Source organism: Pararge aegeria, chromosome 23 (assembly GCF_905163445.1).
Source record: "Pararge aegeria chromosome 23, ilParAegt1.1, whole genome shotgun sequence".
In the NCBI taxonomy this organism is placed as follows: domain Eukaryota; kingdom Metazoa; phylum Arthropoda; class Insecta; order Lepidoptera; family Nymphalidae; genus Pararge; species Pararge aegeria.
In genome coordinates, this window is record NC_053202.1 from 4,247,982 (window position 1) to 4,264,751 (window position 16,770).

General features: G+C 38.1%; 1 protein-coding gene across 4 annotated transcripts in view; it reads right to left on the reverse strand.

Moving 5' to 3' along the window:
- Positions 1 to 16,770, reverse strand: part of LOC120634395 (protein phosphatase PP2A 55 kDa regulatory subunit) — a 31,810-nt gene that overhangs the window by 1,501 nt on the left and 13,539 nt on the right. For 3 of the 4 annotated variants that reach the window (XM_039904924.1, XM_039904927.1, XM_039904926.1), the window contains exons 5-11: positions 12,833 to 13,007; positions 11,377 to 11,440; positions 10,572 to 10,719; positions 9,672 to 9,750; positions 8,778 to 8,905; positions 4,254 to 4,404; positions 1,321 to 3,499 (exon numbers count right to left, since the gene is read on the reverse strand). In XM_039904924.1, the coding sequence (XP_039760858.1) occupies positions 3,374 to 3,499; positions 4,254 to 4,404; positions 8,778 to 8,905; positions 9,672 to 9,750; positions 10,572 to 10,719; positions 11,377 to 11,440; positions 12,833 to 13,007 (871 nt within the window). In that variant the 3' untranslated portion in view covers positions 1,321 to 3,373. Of the gene's footprint in view, positions 1 to 1,320; positions 3,500 to 4,253; positions 4,405 to 8,777; positions 8,906 to 9,671; positions 9,751 to 10,571; positions 10,720 to 11,376; positions 11,441 to 12,832; positions 13,008 to 16,770 lie in introns of those variants that run through there. The other variant, XM_039904925.1, reaches the window with a different exon arrangement.

The window sequence follows — 16,770 nt, forward strand, 5'->3', positions numbered from 1 at the left end:
TTTTCTTGTATCATTAATATTTTTTATGAGGTTTTTATTATGTAAAGAAGTACTACAGTGTAAGGCACGGGTATAATAATACTTAATAATAAAATAAAATAAAAACTAACCCGATTTTATTTTAAAACGTAGGCGTTTCATATTACGTATACGAATTTCTTAAGATCGCTTCACAGAGTATATTTACAAAACTATGTATTTAACGCCACTGAAACGTTTTTTTTATGTTAATTTGGTGATTGGTAGTTGCTGAACGGATTTTGACGGGACTTAAAACCGGAACCGGGTTGTTTTATTCCGGAAATCGAACCCTAAGAAGGCTGCCTTCCATTGACGCGGAGCAAGGAAGCTATGCGATTTAACGGAGTAATGAAGCGTTGCGTATTTTGTATGTGCATTGACGCGGAGCTACGTCAAAAAAATTTCGATTTCCCGCTTCGCTTTTAAATTGTATCAATGTGTTCCGCAAAAATATGTATACTGAAGTTTAACGGAGTTTAGATTTCATGAAATTCTATAGGTCATATTTACGCAGCTCCGCTTCTCTGCTTTACTTCGCCACACCAATGGACAGACAGCCTAAGAAGGTGAAATTGGGGTTATAAGATTGTCGAGTTCATGGTTTGGTTCCATGTTTTTTATAAGAAGTAAATAAGATAGTCTAGGCTAATTTTTAACCGCGGGAAAGACTGGTCATCATCAACGGCTCTACATTTCGAGCCCGCTCCAAAATATTTCCTCATGGATATGTCTGTTATGTGTGTGAACCAAAATATTATTTTGAGAAATTATCTACAGAACAATACGCCCCTAGCCCTAAATATTTATGCTAGAACGTGGAAAATTCATTTGATTTCATAAATTCGTCATTTAAAGTTGTTTAGTGTTCAAGCAGTTATGAATGTTGTGTATACCGTCAAAATGTACGGTCTCCGTCAAATTATGACTTATCTAAGGCAGCTGTTCACTTCTTGGGGTCCAGACCTATCCTTTTGAACCTATCTTTTTGAAACATTAGAGGGGCGATCATTTAAACTGATTTGTGTGCATCGCTTTTGACGAAAATTTAGACAGTATTTAAACCTGAACTGGAGAATGAAGAACCTTGCCATATAGCAGATAAAGATTGAAGTTTTTTGTCGGTACACTTACTCTGTCAAATGTATTGACACGCAAATGTGACATCTCCAGAACAGAATTTTTATTTTCCTGGTCAGGCTTTACAAGGTTATAATAAAAGATAAAGACAGCCGTAACATTTGAGATGGCAACACCGAAATCTGTGGCCTCGCATAATAATAGTTCAAACAAACAATAATCTCATCTGTGGGGGACAAGCGACGATCCTAAACTGTATTCCTCATAAACAATAAATACTTAATTATCGTGTAGAACCTTAAGTATGAAAAGCGTATAAATTATATCAGTTTTGAATAACGTACTTATTACCTAGCTAGCGATGTATCGGATTGTATGATCATTATCTATTTTTTTGATTTATGAGCTCTTATTGTTATTGATTTTCTTTTTTTTTTAACATAATCTTTTTGCGAATTCACGTATATACTTTTTATCAGGGAAACAGCATTTTATATCAGAATAAGGCATAGCAAAACTTGGCCGGGCACAGCTAGTATTATATAAACGATATACATACATTGAATTCCCCCCAAACCGGATCCTATATAGTGACAGAGCATTTCAGCCAGTTAGTGGTATAAGCCAGTATCGAAGGGTTAATGTTACTTTATTTATATATTTGGTATGTACGGTGGTATGCAAGAGATGTGTTTTAATAAGCTTAAACTCAAGGCTTGTATCTGATTTTCTATTATTAACAATAACAACCATACAATCCGAAAATTGGTTTTAACAAGTAAAAATTATAGACGTAACTGTCAGTAACGATTAAAATTGCGTTAAAAATCATTCTCATAATCTGATGCAGCGTTTAATAAAAATATAATTTAAACCGCTTAGGCTATATTTTCGACAAAATACCTCCTATTATTGTGTTAGAAGCAAAAAGTATTATTTCAACATGGCTAGCAAACCCGTATTTAAAGAAAAAAAAGGGTTTTTTTTTTTATTTATCGCCCTCGATATGCAAAGATCATAGACCATACAGCCTAAAAGATTTTTGTTACGTGTTTTGACATAGATAAAAATATATCTTAACTGACAGCTACACCTCTTTTTGTAACATGACAAAATTACTAAAAAAACCTAGCCCTGGGCAAGGAGGACATATTATTTTATTACCTTAACAAAATATAATTTTTATCTTATGAATAGATACAGGAATATTCCATCTATCCTTTCATACAATAAATTTCATTTGCACATACATTATGTATGAATAAATTGTTTTGTTGTGATAAGTACCATTTTTATTAATTGAGCATTTACATTCGTTTTGAATTCCACAGTCAACAACAAGGTCGTATTTTTGAGTTATGTATTTTATATAAAACGCTGTTTAACGGCGCAAAACTATCGATATACATTTTGAAAGGCAAGCATATTAAAGTTATATTTTATTGCTAACAAGTTTTATCCTAATTAAATCCATTTCCTTACACACCATCACTTTAATCAATTTGCATCACTATCATTTCAGTAATGGTACTTTTTAGACACAACTATTATAAAAATCTCTACCAACAAATAGGCGCGCGCAGCTATTTACAAAAAAAAAATTCAACGAATTTAATTAAAAACAAATAAGACCCCTAACGCTCTGAGGCATGGGGATACTTAAAACGAGGCCCCAGTAAAACTTAGAATCCTCCCATTAACATGAGGCCGATGAAAGCAAACGGGGACTGGGGCCACTTTTATCATGATGTCCCTTGCGTGTTTGTCGACCAGGATATATATTAGGCAGGCTGGTGATATAAAATAGACGAACCTCCCTCCAATACAAGTGATATAAACATTTGTACATGCACTAGATATACGCCGCGAGAGCGGTGACCCCAGGTTAACAGCTTTCGATAAAGTGACCATCATATAATAATCAATATCGAGGTTTTAATCAACCAAAAGTGGACCATAATAATGAACAAAAAAAAAGATTTCAATCGATCAATCTATTCATCAATTTTTGTTCGAAAATATTCGTTGTTAATAAAATAATATGGTAAGAGACGCAAATTGTTCACGTTCTACACTAAAGCACTGCATACTGAGTTCTTTATAATTGATATTGGAGAAGAAATGTTTCGATTTTATATCATCAGCGCCTTCCCTGGTTGCCAGCCTGGAAAAAAAGTGTCCCAATCGCCTTAACATAGAACTGGGGCCTTATATAGCCGCGCCTATATAATTACTATGTCCTCTCTCACCTAAGGCCGGGGAGCTACGGGGGCCGCTAGAATTTGTCCTGGAATATGAAGAGATTGTTCGTCGCCGCTACCGCTATTATGCTCTCATGTGGATGCCACGCAGTGTGCAGGATTTTCTTGTTGAAGTCCAAACAGTCTACGCTTATTTCGTCCTGGAATCATTGAATATAAATCTTAAAAAGTTATATATCCTATGGCTATTGGCTATGTACCTAAGGAATTGGGCTAAATGCAAAATAGGATTTTTCAAAACAGACTTTGACCATTACATTATTAACTGGATTTTTTTTTATTGTTTAACTCTGAAACTATAGAAACGTGTTTCATAATTCTCTCGCATATTTTTATAATTGTAATTAAAGAATTAAATTTTAGCATTTGCAAATCTAATCAATGCGCTGACTAAATGGTTACTATGTACAACAAAAATGCCGACTTTCTTCTTCTATTCCGGTGCCCGTCTCCGTACTATTTTTTTTTTTATTCCATAAGGTTATTTTGAAATAGTCAATAACGGTCATAAAACATTTATATAATAGCCATTTGACTATGAATACAATATTAAGTAAATAAACCTTGCCCATTATGTTCTCCCATTATGATCTCTCCACCTGTACGTATTTAAAACTTAAATTAAAATACGTACGGGTGGGGAGTTTACGTCTACGACTTAGGTACCGACAAGCTTTATAACATTTCGTTACGACCCTTAGCTATCTAGGGTGAAACCGCGGGCAACTATTTAATTATAGTTTCTGCTATCAACTTTATTGTTTCACAGTCGTTTCGTGGCGGCTAACTTTTTTTATATCATCATCATCATTCATTACCGGCCCACTACAGGGTAGAGGTCTCCTCCCACAATGAGAAGCGGTTGATTTCTTTTATATGAAAACTAAAATGTACCTTCTTCCTCTTGGCAGTCGCGGCGACGCGCCTCGCCCGCAAAGGCTGCCTCGGCCTCGCCGCCGCGTCGCGTGAAGCCTCCAGTGTCAGCTCACCGCGGCGCGTCGCACCACCCGCACCCGCGTTGCCACCGCCGCCGCGCTCGAATATCCTGCAAACGACACATTATAGTCTATCTTACTCTTACACAGCGTGTAAGAGTGAGATAGACTATAATACCTATTTAGTGTAACTGAGACTTATCTGTGAAACCGAAATTCTATTAGTTTTTGAGTAAAACATTGCCTGCCATAGTTTTTACTGAAAGTATCACACGCAAAAGTAAAACCAAGTGACTCCAGTCACTTTATTAGGTACGCTTCGCTTAGCGTAGGTAAAATGCCCGTTTCAGACGTTAACTTTTTCAATTAGTTTGTATGAAAAAATGTATATGTTTCTTAGATATTTAACATTTTCACAGGTGATTCCTTATGAAATATACTAATGCACCATTCAACAGTATCTCTTAATTCCGTTACCCGTTGTATATTGCAGTGAAAACTTTGAACACTTTTTGGGTGAACAAAATCTTGGAACTTGTCATCGTCACCAAACGCTTTCCAGGAGCTATATGTATCATCAACATTGGTTGCGCCAAGTTAATCATCATCAATCCATTACCGGCCCACTACGTTTAATTTTGTTTCTCCACTTCAAGTTAGCCCAGGATTGCAATAAATCTTTACTAATTTACAATAATATCATAAATGCGAAAGTTTGTAATACAACCACGCCAGAACGTCTAAAAAGATCTGGATGAAATTTTGCAGTCTGGAATAGAACATATGCTACGGCTAATCCCGGATAAATTAACGGTTCCCGTGGGATACGTCGGAAAGAGATCGACATGTTTATCGGCACAATGTTAGTTCAGGGGTCAGTGTATAACACCTAAAGTTTTCCACGCGAATCAAGTTGCGCGTGTTAGGAAATAGGGAATTACAGCACTTTATCTATGATAAATCCGATGGTTATATTAAATATATCAACAAACCATAGTTTGTATACTCATTGATCTAGCGTTATAACATATGACAATGTTGTTATTGTGTTTATAAGTCTTGTTTTAATTTATTGAATAAAAGAGCAACAGTAGAGTTTCTTGCCAGTGGTCTTCTCTGCCGAAGACAGCATTCCAAACTGGTAGTAGAGTCATTTAAAGGTAACAAGTAGTATGAATTATAGAGAAGCTTCATCATCATCATCATCTCAACCAATTGACGTCCACTGCTGGACATAGGTCTTTTGTAGGGAGTTCCACAATGCACGGTCCTGGGCCGCTTGCCTCCAACGGCTCCCAGCTACTCTCCTGATGTCATCTGTCCACCTCGTTTGGGGCCGACCTACGCTGCGTTTACCGGTGCGGGGTCGCCATTCCAGCACCTTAAGACCCCAACGTCCATCGGTTCTCCGAGCTATGTGCCCCGCCCATTGCCACTTCAGCTTCGCAACTCGCTGAGCTATGTCGGTAACTCTAGTTCTTCTACGGATCTCCTCATTTCTGATTTGATCACGTAGAGACACTCCTAACATAGCTCTCTCCATCGCTCGTTGAGTGACTCTGAGCCTTTTTATGAGGCCCATAGTTAGCGACCATGTCTCTGATCCGTAAGTCATCACTGGCAACACGCACTGTTCGAAGACTTTAGTCTTCAGGCACTGAGGGATTTTGGACGAGAAGATGTCACGAAGTTTCCCGAACGCTGCCCATCCGAGTTGGATTCGGCGGTTTACCTCTTTCTCGAAATTGGACTTACCTAACTGGATCGTGTGTCCTAGGTATATATACTCGTCTACAATTTCGAGTGCAGAGCTCCCAACAGTAATTGGGTGGAGCGGAACATGAGCGTTAGACATAATTTTCGTCTTGCTCATGTTCATACGAAGGCCCACCTGTTGAGAAACTCTGCTAAGGTCATTGAGCATCGCATTAAGGTCTTCCAGAGTCTCTGCCATAATGACTACATCGTCGGCAAACCGAAGTTGAGTGATGTACTCGCCGTTAATGTTGATGCCAAGCCCGTTCCAATCCAGAAGCTTAAAAACGTCCTCCAACGCAGCGGTAAACAGCTTCGGGGAGATAACATCTCCCTGTCGCACTCCTCGCTGCAGTTGGATCGGTTTCGTAGTCTGGTCCTGTATACGGACTGACATAGTGGAGTTTTTGTACAAACACTTCAAAACTTCGATGTACCGGTAGTCAATTCGGCATCTCTGCAGTGACCTTAACACAGCCCAGGTTTCCACCGAATCAAAGGCTTTCTCATAGTCCACAAACGCTAAGCAAAGTGGCCGGTTATACTCTTGAGTCTTCTGTATAACCTGCCGCAGCGTATGTATGTGGTCTATGGTACTGAAGCCCTTTCGGAAACCGGCTTGTTCAGGAGGCTGGAAGTCGTCGAACCTATTCGCGAGACGATTCGTAATGACTCTTGAGAACAACTTGTAGACATGGCTCAACAGCGAGATAGGTCTGTAGTTCTTCAGCAAGGTATTATCACCTTTTTTGAAGAACAGAACAACCACGCTCCTGTGCCATGCCTCTGGCGTTGTGCCTTGATGAATGACGGAATTGAACAACCGCTGAAGGACTTTAAGTATCGGTTTTCCACCCGCTTTCAGGAGTTCTGCTGTGATTCCGTCATCACCCGGTGCCTTGTTGTTCTTAAGTTGTTTGAGAGCCATACTAATCTCGTAAAGGCTGACGTCCGGGATATCTTCAGTGAAGTGTCGGGTCAATTTGGCTCTAGGGTCTTTAGCCAAACTTTCAACAGGGTTTTGTGTTGAGGTGTATAACTGTCCATAGAATTTCTCAACCTCACTCAGGATCTCTGGTTTAGAAGAAATGAGACTACCATTGTCAGTCTTCAGGCGAGTCAACAGGCTCTGTCCGATAGACAGATCTCTTGCGAACACTTTCGAGCCTTTGTTGCGCTCAATGGCGACTTTAATTTTCTCAGTGTTAAAGTGTCGCAAGTCTTTCGTCTGCAACTTGGAGATCTGTCTATTAATACGCCGATATTCAGACGCATCTTTTGAAGACTGTAGTCTCATTTCTTGTCTCTTCTCCATAAGCCCGAGTGTATGGGCTGAGAACTTTTTGGTTCTATGTTTACGGTGGGTCTTAAAGAACTTGGACCCAACCGTATGGACAGTTTCCACAAGCCTGTTGTTAAGATCGTCCACAGAATCGCAGTCCAGGCAATCAAACCGGTTTTGCAGCTCCAGTTGAAAGCTCTCGGGGTTTTGGATATGAGCACGAGTAGGCCGGAGCGTAGACTTTACCAGTCTGACCCTTTCCAGCTTTACATTTATATTCAATGTGCCTCTTACCATACGGTGATCGCTCCCGGTTTTCACCCTGTTGATCACAGAGACATCATTGAATATATGCCGTTTGGTCGACATGATAAAGTCGATCTCATTTCTCGTCGAACCATCGGGGCTCAGCCAGGTCCATTTCCTGTGCGGCCGCTTTTCGAAGAAGGAGTTCATCATAAAGAGGCCCTCCTTCTCCATAAAGTCGGCCAGCATTTGGCCCCGTTCGTTCCGTTGCCCATATCCAAATTGCCCCACTCTCAGCTCTGCACCGCTTCGCTTGCCCAGCCTCGCGTTGAAATCCCCCATCACAACACTGTAGTAGGTTTTCGAGGCATGTATGGCTTTCGAAATATCCTCATACAATGCCTCTACTTCCTCGTCGGAGTGCGCAGTTGTGGGTGCGTAGACCTGTATAACCTTCAGGGAATACCGTTTGGTTATTCTGAGTACAAGGTACGCTACCCTGCTCGACACGCTTTCGACTCGAACAATGTTGTTGACAAGGGATTTGTGGACGATGAATCCGACACCACCTTGGGACTGTTGTTCGCCCTCCCGGTAGTAGAACAAGTTGCCGGATTTTAGGATTATCGTGTCCTCCCCCTCTCTACGGACTTCAGATAAACCCATGATACTCCAGCGCAACTTGCTCACTGCTTCTTCCAGCTCGACTAACTTCTCATCGGTCCTCAACGTGCGTGCGTTATACGTTGCCAGGTCCAGTCGTCGGGTTTGGCAGCGGAATCTCTTCCGGAGATTCTTGACACCCCTTGCCCCGCCGTTACCATAACCGCGAGAAAGAGAAGCTTAATATAGAGTATTAGAGTCGGTCCAGTTGTTTTATTTTACTCCTTTGGAAGACAGGGTTATAAAGTACGGACCCACAACACTGCTCTAATGCAGGTTGGTGGGCTTTAATGATATCTTTTATAAAATAATACCTTAATAGTAATGAAGAATAATAGTCATGAGAATAAATAATTACTGCTAAGAAGCTAGGTATTTAGCTTCAATAGTTCTGTTAATTAATGAAAGATCTAAGTGCCATCCTGAACATAGTTGGTATTGAAGTTAATAAGTGAATACCTTGGCCTCTCATCTTATATTTTTTTAGCACGCGCAACAATTAGTGCTTTGTACTGTACTCAGTTGACCTCTACCCACCTAAAGAAGCCATTATAGGAGCCGGTCATCAACCGCTGGTCGTCACCACTCCAGCAGCACTCAAACTTATCAAAGATACAATCATTTTCGTACAGCGAGCACAGCTTTGAGCGAAGATACTCGTGCACCTGAAAATAATACGTTACGCTTATTAATAAAAAAGCTAAAGCTGAAAAATCTTTCGTTACGAAATTATTTCTACTAGAAGTAAAAAATAAAATCTCGTTTAAAATTTTACATTTTGAAATATGTCATCATTGTCAGTCTGACAAGTGATCTAAACAAAATTGCCAGCCAGTCGGCGGGACTTCAAACCGCATTGCTATTACTATCATGGCTGATTGACTTTAGTCTTAGCAAAGCTTGCCTACTGAATAACTAATCATAAGAGTATCGGAAAGAAATATTTTAGTCACAAATAAATAAAAAATTAAAGTAATACTTTTTTTATATAATTTTAATTTTTTTATTTTTTGTAATCACTAAAATGGTATCCTGATTATAGTAGTTCAACGTAAAATGATTCATATTTAGTTTATATGGATGCTTCGTGAGTTATTTGCTTCAGACTCCGTTTGTACGAACCATCAATCTTCGCAAAATCTGAATATTGCGCGCGATTTCGCAATCGCAGTTGCGGAGTGACGCTTATAGGATGTGACGTTATATTTACCTAAACTACGATGGTGCAAGCCAAATTCAACCGAATCGCCATGACAAACGACTCATAATAAACTAAACTAGCCTGATCCTGTAGGTATGAATATCAAAAGTGAAACATCTGGAGAAGACCTAAATTCGGACTTGAAAAATTCACGCACCAATCGAACTTAGGTAATCTTAAATCACCACGTAAATGAAATGATATAACATGTTTTTAAATTGGATACTTACTGGATATGTTTCAACAGGCTTTGTTTCCATTCTAAGATCCCAAACTTTTAAACCTAGGTAGTCTCTTGACATCATATATCTGTAATGGAAAAATACAAAAATTGTATTTACATTGACACACTGAAAGAGTGAAAGAAGTGAAGATAAGTGAAACTGAAATACAATTAGTGCAGTTGTAGTGATATATGCCGGTTCTTCGAACAACTTCGCTTGCCGGTCGAACAGTGAAGTGAAAGTGAAGTGTTTTCGAGTCGATCACCAGCAGTGAAGTGAAGTAAAAACCCTAAAATCTAAGTGTACCCGGTCAACTGTTACGACCTTTTCAGCTGTACATTGCTGGCGATGTTCTCAAAGAATACACTTAAAGGCTGCTTCTAAACCCTGTGTTTCAGTCACTCGGTGAAGTCAGCTCGCCTGCCAGAGTTGCTCAGCTTCCCTCGCTAATAGAGGAGGGATGTTTTTAAGGAGAGAAAAATGACCTGACGTCCGTAGCTTTGAGAAGTGATTTTGAATGCCTCACCTCAGCTGCCAGTAACTCGGCTTCACGTCCTAATTGATATGACCTTGGAAAATAATGATCTTGCACGCGCTGGACATCCTGTCCTTGGAGTGTATTCCAATGACTCAACTGCCAGAATAAATCACGACGAAGATTCAGATGAACTCTAGAGAAGAATGACCTCGCATATCTAATTTCTGGTTTCTCGATATACTTCTACCACTCAATGAAGTGAAAGGAGTTTAATTCATTAACTCACCTGTCAGATGGAAAACTTCACTTCAGTTATTGAGATGACCTTGAAAAATAATAGTATCGCGTGCTGGACTTCCGGTTGGCAAAAAAACTTGGCGTGTTAGTAGTTCCGTGCAGTGAAAATAGGGTGTACTTCATTGACTCACCTGCCAGAGTTGCTCAGCTTAACATCGCTGATGGAGGAGATGATCTCGGAGAAGAATGACCTCGCGTGCGGGTCTTCCGGCTCCTCGAATAACTTTGCGTGGCGGTCGCATAACGCTGCCGCGCGCATATCGCATAGCCTTATTGTACCTGTGAAAGTTTACGTCGTCATCACACAGTGGGCATATTGATAGCTTTATTGCACCCGAGACAGTTTACATCATCATCCGCAGCGTATTAACATCCCACAGCTGGGTCAACTCTCTCATAGTAACCTCTTACTGTTTAAATGGTTTAATAAGACTTTTTACTCCCACCTTATAATTATAGATTTAGATACTATGATGATTGTTTTCGAAGCATCATCATAGAATTAATCAGTGCTGGGCACAGTTCGTCTCATAAGAGAAAGGTTTTCAGAGCATAGACTCGTCACGCATCGAATGGGATTTACACATATTTCTTTAAATGATCGGAACTGTTTAACGTGCAGTCGCGCTGACTGAAAGGGCAGACACTGGGGTGACAATGTCAATGTGTTATTAGTACTGAGAACTTGTCAAAATTCAATACCTAATAACTGCTGGCATGGTATCCACATGGTAATGACTGAGCCAATGTGACAGTATACATTTAGATTAGCTATTTTGAAAATGCAGTGTCATATCAATAAATATATGAAATACCAAAAATTTTTTCTTTCTTAATACTTAATAAAAATCTGTATTAGATTTTTAATAAAATCTTGAATTTAACAAATACAGACATAAACCTGTTACATTTATTTAAAAAAATGCGGAAACTCACCCTTACTACTAGAATATACAAAGAGATTGCATTCAGTCGGGTGGAACTCAGCCGCGGTTATAACCTGAAAAAAATAAAAGTAGCACTTATATTCACATCCCATTTGGAATTACCTAAAATAATAAACTGCAATAACTGTGAGTTTTGTGGAATGTTAAACTTAGATTTTTAGATGAACATTATTTTATGGAAAGATTTATTGTTGGTTTGAAATATGGTAATCTCTATTGTTTCACGTTTGTTTCATTATTAATAATCTTATCTTAATATATATAAATCTCCTGTCACGATGTTTGTCCGCGATGGACTCCTAAACTACTTAACCGATTTTAAATTAAATTGGCACTCCGTGAGTCTGGTCCAACTTAAGAGATAGGATAGCTTAGATATTTAATTAAAGTCGCAATTTTATTTTATTGCAAATTATTTGTCTATAATTAATTGACAGTCACATGTACTCATTTAAGCGACACTGAATACGATAAAAACAAAATCAGACGCAGACGAAGTCGCGGGTAACAGCTCGTACTCATATATATTTTGACATTGATATTACATTGTGATTATAATTAGTTTTTTTTTTAATTTTATTTTATACTATAATTTTACGCCCAGCATTGGGTATACTGTTTTGAATACTTTTCTAGGCCTTGTCAACTGCCTTTCTATGTGTAAACAGTGAACATTAAAATTCTATTTTATTCTGTTCTATTCTATGCAAGATTTTGAGAAATAAACTCGAGCCGCTATAGAAAAAAATATATGCCTGGCTCGCATGATAGCGACGTTAGGTTAGGTTAGGTACGTTAGGACGCTGACTTTAAAGCTTACTGCGTTGTTAATAAGGACTAGTTTGTTCTGCATTTCACTATGTGGGATAACCCAAAATAATTAGTGATAATAGTTACAATTGCGCTATTATCAATCTCGTGTATCGCTATACACGAGATTGATAATAGCGCTATAAAATACGAGTAGAAATTAGAGATAATTATCTCGTGGTCCGCAAGTTAGCCCACCTACCGCAATGCGCTAACTCACTGTGATGGTGTTAAGGACTAGTTTCTTCCGCATTTTGCTATATGCGCTAAACCCTTCAAAATATAAATATAGAAAAAATACGAATAGCAAGTAGACATAATTATGTCGTTGTACGCATTTTAGCCCCACCTACCAAGCAAGCAATGCGCTAACTTACTGTGATGGTGTTAAGTTACAATTTATAGTTATTTCTTAACTAGCTGATACCCGCGACTGCGTTCACTTGTATTAAGGTTTTTAATCCCGGGAACTCTCTTATTTCCCGGGATACAAAGTAGAATATGCGCTATTCCATACTACAATCTATCTCTGTAACAAATTTCAGCCAAATCGGTTCAATCCTTGCGTGGTGATTGAGTAACAAACATTCCACACTTTCACATTTATAATAATATAGTAGGATAGTAGGATTTACCTCGGTGAGTTCCTCCATATTGGCGGGCTTGATGTCGACTATATTGAAGCTCTGGTCGGTGATCTCGAGGTGCCACAGGTTTATGCGGAGGTCGTCCGCCGACAGGTACGTCTCTTGATCGGAGTTCAAGGAGATCGAGTTTATGTGATACGTGTGTGCGTTTGCAAATATCCGTCTGTGAACAAACACTGTAGCATGAGATTACATTCACATGGATCGCAATGTGTGTTATTTGTTACGGGAATAGATAATGGCATAGGATACAGCATAAGGATATATAATTTTTTTAAAAGCTTCACTATCGCATTAGGTTTAAGTATTATGTCATGATAAGAGTTATAATAAGAATATAAATAAATTACGAGTTTTACTTTAGTAGTACTAGATCTTTTGTGACAGCTCGTCGGGGGAATTATTACCGCCGTGCTTATTTCTACAGCACAGCGGAGGTTGCTGGTGCACAGGCAAATGAGGCTTGACACCTATGCCTCAGGTTGTTTTTTTTTTTATTCCACTACAAGTTAGCCCTTTAATGCAATCTCACCTGGCGTTAAGTGATGATGCAGTCTGAAATGGTAGCAGGCGAATGTGTAAGGGAATTTGGTATTCATACCCTGTAATCCCTGATGGAAACAACACGTCACGAGCGTGGCCTGCTTATTGTCACTCTTGGCGATGGTTTTGCACTTACCATCAAGAAGATCTCTCAATTAGTATTATAAAAAAAAGCTTTTTCACAGCTAACTAAAGTTGTTTCTTTTCTAGGCATTGATAAAAAAAATTCAAATCAAAAATAATCATATTTCCGCAGCGTTTTTCTACTAGTACACAGATAAATGGAATATCCAATAATCCCCAATAAAAGCTCGATAATGAAGTGAAGAGTATAAGCAAACAGGAGCCTCTTAATTGAATTAGCGAGTGTATATCTGACAGTGCAAACATTTGAGGGGCACTCGCTGTCAATTGCGTAGAATACTGATAATAATTATTCCTTGGACCGTTAATCATTGAGTACGCGCTTTTATATTAAATCAGCTGTAGCTCGAAACTTTGTCCATTTTATTTATATTTTTCCGAGTTAAAGCCTGCACGGCATATGAGTTAAGTTGATTATGAATAACAAACAAACAGACACCCTCGCATTCATAATATTATCAAAATTAAAAAAAAATTCAACATTCAAAATTCATTTATTTCAAGTAGGCCTAATATAAGCACTTTTGAAACGTCAAGTCTGTCTGTTTGTAGTGACTCTACCACCGGTTCGGAAGGCAGATTCTACCGAGAAGAAGCCGGCAAGAAACTCAGCAGGTGCTCTTTTCCAACATCAAAAATTTACATTTTACCATTCATTTTTCTATCTTGTGAGGGATAAAAGCGGAGCCGGATGCTTCCAAGCAACCTTGTCATTAAAAAAATTCATCACTTGTATAGTAACCTCGCTGTAATAAATGTGTTTTAACATATTCTTTAAATGGATGCATTGGTAGGTCCAAAATTACCTTAGGTATCATATTATAAAAGCTTATACTCAATCCCACAAATGACTTCTGTACCTTTCGCAGACGATATGCAGATGTCACTAATTTATGATATGTATTTATTTTTGTTTATAAAGACTAATATGTTGTCTTACAAATACTATAATAAATATATTGTGAACCTATTTCTTCAAACTTCTCACGGAGGGATTCGCGTGATTTAAGTTGATATATTGATTGTACAGCTCTTTTCTGCAATATAAATATAGATATAGTTTCGATATCAATAGATATAACAGATTAATAACATATTATAACGATTATAACAGTCCACTGCTGGACTAAAGGTCACTCGCGATGGAAGGGTTTGCCCATAATCAGCGCGCTGGTGATCGCAGTAGTTTGTATAAACTTCATACATGCACAAAAGCACTGCCTACCCTAAAGTTTATGTATACCTCGTATAAGAGGAGGAGTTTTGTCGTTTTATGCAATTTTCCTGCTGCATACCCTGGTAAGAAACCCAGTGCACGCCTGGTGGTATAAGTAGCACAGGGAACGCTGCTGTCCGTTCTCCGTTATATTCCCTTAATCGCCTCGTACGACATCCTCGGGAAGAAAATGTGAGGAGACAACTGTCTAATCTGCCGTCACTACGCGGTTATAATATTAGTATTTTTTAATCCTGGGCCTACAATCAACCCATTCGATCGCTTGGAAAACCATTTGTATGGAATCGATACAACGCCATCTATAGTGGCGTGCATAGCCCTTGGACCCAGGGTATGCACAAGGTGTTCAGCACAAACATAAAGTAAAATTTATATTTTAGATATGTCGGTTTATAATCAAATTACTTTACGAAAGTTATATTTTTGATTGATTTAACACTATCGTCTATCTACTGCTAATTGAATAAAAGTACATACCCTGATTTACGTCACAAAATTATGACACACCATTCGGCAGCATTTTCTAAGCACACTGAAGATGATAATATTTTTTTCCAACATGTTTTTAGCGTCTTGATGAAAATTATTTATATCCTTTATCATTCCACACTTTACGTATATTGGACAATAAAACAAAAGGAAAGCAAAATAATCGATTGGTGTGTACAAAGCCGCTTAGTCAAGAATAGTTTTCGTAATATTTATTATTAAACATACGTTTTACTTTATCACCTTTTTTTGTGGATATTTGTAACATTGGTACACACCTTCCTTTGCGAATGATTTCTAATTTTACGATAAAGGGATAGAAATTAAAGTTGTCTCTAAGTACTTTTTCCAGGCACACTGAACCCAAACAAAGACCGCACGAATATGCTTTCATTATAAAATAAATGAATAAACTATAAAATAACGTTAACACATTAAACTATCACTACTCAAACTTTTATAAGTTGCTGAATTTATGCACTTTAACCGTTTATTTATCACCAACGCCATAGAGCATTGTTCGAAGGTAAACAATAATGGCGATTAAATATGCTAATGATAATATTGCAATCGAAATTAGTCAAAATATGTCTTTAATTTTTTGTAAGTATGGGTACGAACGCTATTTTATTTTGATATGTCAACAATAAATAGAAACAATATTTATTGTTAACTTTCTCACTTTCCAATAATTCCTGGAATACTTTTCATAAAAAAATCAAACACGTAATTGATTATCCACTTCCGTAAGCAGTGCTTATAGACACCCATACATAGAGAATTTATGAATGAAACTGTTCACACAAGACCGATGCTAATCTTGTAAGTACAAGCGCACGATTATAACATTACACGACACACACTACTAACTTGCACGCACACATCTAGCAGAACGATTAATTCTTTGGGCGTGCTTATTTTATTTGATATTTCTATGCAACAGTAGAAGGCGTCATATGTCGAGTGATTCATAATAATTGATTTACCCTGCAATCGATAACATGAGATTTAAATGATAATATAGGTATTTTTACGTGTTTTAAAAGGTAAATGTTTAGCATTTACGGTTAAAAATTAAAATACGAAGTAGAAAATTTTATTTTATAAGCTATACCTACGCCTCGCGCGCGCTGGTTGCGCTGTCGCCTGTCTAGCGACAATTGACCTAGAAGTTTGGCCGCTCATTACTAGATGGCGCTTTCATATATTTTTTACTTAGTGTTTTTTTAATTACAAAACTTTAATGGTCCTATCTGAAGGTTCTTTAAGACCCTGAGGGTAGGGTATGCACTGCTTATTTGCATATATGCAATGCACGCCACTGGCCATCTAGTTACAATACTTTGAAACTGTATCTAATGCCATTAGAAAATCTTACACTACACTGGCACCCCGGTGGTAAATGATGATGCAAAAATGATAGCGGGCATACTGTTAGTGGTATGACAGTTATTTTAAACCACCTACTCTTACCCCGGGTGTTATACGAGGCGATTAAGTGAATATAACGGAG